The sequence below is a fragment of the Halyomorpha halys genome, unplaced genomic scaffold (assembly GCF_000696795.3).
Source record: "Halyomorpha halys isolate HHAL.00 unplaced genomic scaffold, Hhal_1.1 Scaffold353.1, whole genome shotgun sequence".
NCBI lineage: Eukaryota > Metazoa > Arthropoda > Insecta > Hemiptera > Pentatomidae > Halyomorpha > Halyomorpha halys.
Window position 1 is genome coordinate 665,632 of NW_027105574.1, and position 3,354 is coordinate 668,985.

The 3,354-nt window shown below is 27.0% G+C and overlaps 1 protein-coding gene and 1 long non-coding RNA gene across 2 annotated transcripts in view; one reads left to right on the top strand and one right to left on the bottom strand.

Moving 5' to 3' along the window:
- The window catches only part of LOC136796966 (uncharacterized), a 17,064-nt gene that overhangs the window by 7,658 nt on the left and 6,052 nt on the right, over positions 1–3,354 (top strand). The window lies entirely within an intron of this gene.
- Positions 1,609–3,354, bottom strand: part of LOC106681622 (26S proteasome regulatory subunit 6A-A) — a 12,734-nt gene continuing 10,988 nt past the window's right edge. The window contains exon 7 of the mRNA XM_014422046.3: positions 1,609–2,223. Coding sequence (XP_014277532.2) covers positions 2,113–2,223 — 111 coding nt within the window. The 3' untranslated portion in view covers positions 1,609–2,112. The remainder of the gene's footprint in view (positions 2,224–3,354) is intronic.

The window sequence follows — 3,354 nt, forward strand, 5'->3', positions numbered from 1 at the left end:
AACAGGTAGGTTGTCCTTACTTGTTCTTTGCTCATTTATTATCATTTTATATCTCTATTATTACTTATTTATTTATAATTATTTTTTCATGACGTTTATTTAATCACTATTTTTTTTTTTCCTTCCCCGTATTGTTTTTGTTTTATGTACATCTCCTGTACTTTTTAAACTATATATTTTACGTATTTTTATAAAAAATGTTTACTCTTGCCAATGTTACTTATTTTTATTCTTATCATTGTATCATTTTAGCCCTGATGAAGCTCTGCAAAGTGGGGCGAAACGTCGAAAAATAAATAATTGTAAACTATTTTTGTTTCTCCTTTGACTGCAACCCTGACCATCTTCTTATATACACATAATTATTTATTTAAAATACCTATTGTTTTTGAAAAAATTACTGAGGTCTTTGGAATCTGTTTTAAAATTTACACAATTGAAGTTTTCTGAAATATATATCTTCTCTCCTCCTGGAGAAGGTTCTGGTTTAGTTACTATGACTAGGTTGTTGGAACTGGATTCCAATTATTTTTGAGTATTTTTTTTTGTATTTTAATTGTTATATCCTGTATCTGAATGGTAAATCTTTTTATTATATAATATAAGTTTTTCAGATGCACACTAATGCCCTGATGCCTGAATGGACGAAACTTTGACAAAATTAATAATTATTTTTTTGAGACAATAATGGCCTTTTTGTGTTTTTGTCATCAGTTGTCACAATGTCTTGTAATATCCAAAAACAATCCCGAATCAATTTACATTTACAACAGAGAGAAAAATAACAAGAGTTCACCTGTATTGACATGTCAATCGATTTCTAATTTTCTTTCCATTGAAATATGTTTTCAGATATAGTTGCAATAAACCATATTTCTACCAATAGTAAATACGTTTCATTATTGGTTTTGGACAGGTCAATCCAAGATTATACCTTTGAACTAGATGATGCACTTCCTTTTAGCATTTAAAAAATTAATAATTATTACCATTTGTAAGGAAAGTAAGGAACAATCTAAACTTGAAACGGAATGAAATGTTTAAAACAGAAATGAAAGAAAAGTGGATTTTGGAAATGAAAAAATCCATAACCAATTGTTAAAAGTGCATTCCATATGCAATTGTGGTGAATGCAGTGTTTATAATTTTTATGGTATTACTAATTAAACAAATATGACCTTTCTATTGTAATTTGGAATTTTATCTTCATTGTTCGGGCCTTAAATATAACCCCAAAAAAATCAAATAAAAATTGTACAGCATAAGGGGGATAATCATGTACAGTGGAATACCCTGTATACAGTAAATAGTATATTATAGTATCAAAACTATATACACATATAGAGTTTAGATAGTTTGTAGCAAGATCTGAAAGCAATACGAAGGTTGGGTATAGTGGAATATAAAAATGTATATATATATATACATATACACACAAAACCTTTAACAAATATGAGAGAAAAAATGAAATATTTAAAATATGATAAAAATTTTATATATGTTAAATGATAAAAGTACATAAAATAAAATCAAGTAATTAACTTTCAAAACTTTCTTTATAAAATAAATTGGAACAAAGTTTGTGGGAAATGAAATAAAAACATTCACTTTTAGTGCTTTCTTTATAAAATAGATTGGTACAAGATAAATACAAACAACTTATTATTATTAAATCAGTTCTGCTAAACTTGCATAAAAAAGGAACAACCATTAAAATGAAATGTTATATAAGAAGACTTAGAAATTTTTAATTGAACACAAAAACAATGAACATTATAAAAAATAAACAACAAAATCATTAATAAATTTTCAAAATACAAATTAAATATTAAATATGGCAGAAACTCATTTCAAACAAGACAAAATTAGTAACTGATATGGAAAATTTAATTCTGTTTGAACTAAAATTAAAAAAAAAAAAAAAAAAAAAAAGAATTGACAAAACTTTTTTTTGATTGTAGTGACTTTCTGAATTAGATGAAAATCTAATGTTGGTTTGATAACAGAAAGACATATTTACATGTTTATAATAATAGAAGGCAATAACAGTTATTGGCAGGTACTCTCCAAAACAAGAATGGAAGTGAGTTTCTGCACAATTTCAAAAGATAATTAAGCATAATAGTTAAGGTTGGCTTTCTTCTTTGCTTGTACTTCTAATATCGCATCCATGAAATCTTCATGAGTAACTACTCCAGCTCCTCTCCTCAATGCTATCATACCCTGCAAACAAATAAATATTTACTTTTTTTAGTGGCATAAGCATTTTTTGAAAGTCGAAGGACAGAGATAAAGAAAAGTATATGATCTCTCTCAAAGTACCAATCGGATCCCACAATTGAAGATCATAAATATATATATAAAAAAAAAATTGTACTAATTGTATTAAAGAAAAATAGGCAAAAAATGTAAACCAAATATAAAATCCCTTAATATTTACAGAGATTTTGAGAAATCAAAAAAGAGTTCATGAGGTTGCCAGGACAAATCCTGAAGATATTATCACAGATCTTTTTCGATCAATTTATTTCTGAGATCCAAATGGACTTTACATCATTTTATTGTGATTTAAAAAGCCTATTTTGCCAGATTTGAGTAGTTCTTACAAAACTGCTCTAATCCTGTTTATCAAAAAAGAGCACCAGTTAAATAAAACACTTTTATTGAAAGCAAAATATTCTGATATAATTAAATAATTCTAGATATTAGGTTAAACTTTCAGATTTTTTTTTCTTTATTTTTTTTATGATCCCCTTCCTGGTCATTTCTGACATACAGAAATTACTAACGGCCCCGTCTTGCTACAACTAATCCAGGTTGATATACCTCCTCACAATTGTGTTACCAAAGATCATACCTTAAGTAAAACTGCTATTATGAGCATTAACAAAATGATATAAAGAATTAAATTTAACTTTATAAAATATCCAAGTTAAATACGATTCTGAAAGAGTTTAGAATAAGCAGTGGATCCTGAGACTACTCTATGAATATAATGAGATTTCTCATTGGTGTATGGGGCCTTCAAAGTGGCTACCCACCTTTTTAAGCAGCACTAAACTTAACTGCAAAAGTTTTGCAAATATTTAGTCAGAAAGAAGACAGAGACTACAAAAAAAATTATAATAAATATCATATTAATATCAAACGTCCATGATTGTGTCACATTATTACCAATTAAAATATATATATATATATGCAACAGAAACCAATGAAATGGCAAAAGCTTGAAAAGAGTTACTAAGAAGAGAAAGAATAATATGAAACGATTACTAAAATGTTTATGATCCAACACTTAAAATATCAAGGTAGAGTATAAGGTATATACCAGGTCATTCAAAAAGTCCTGTCGTT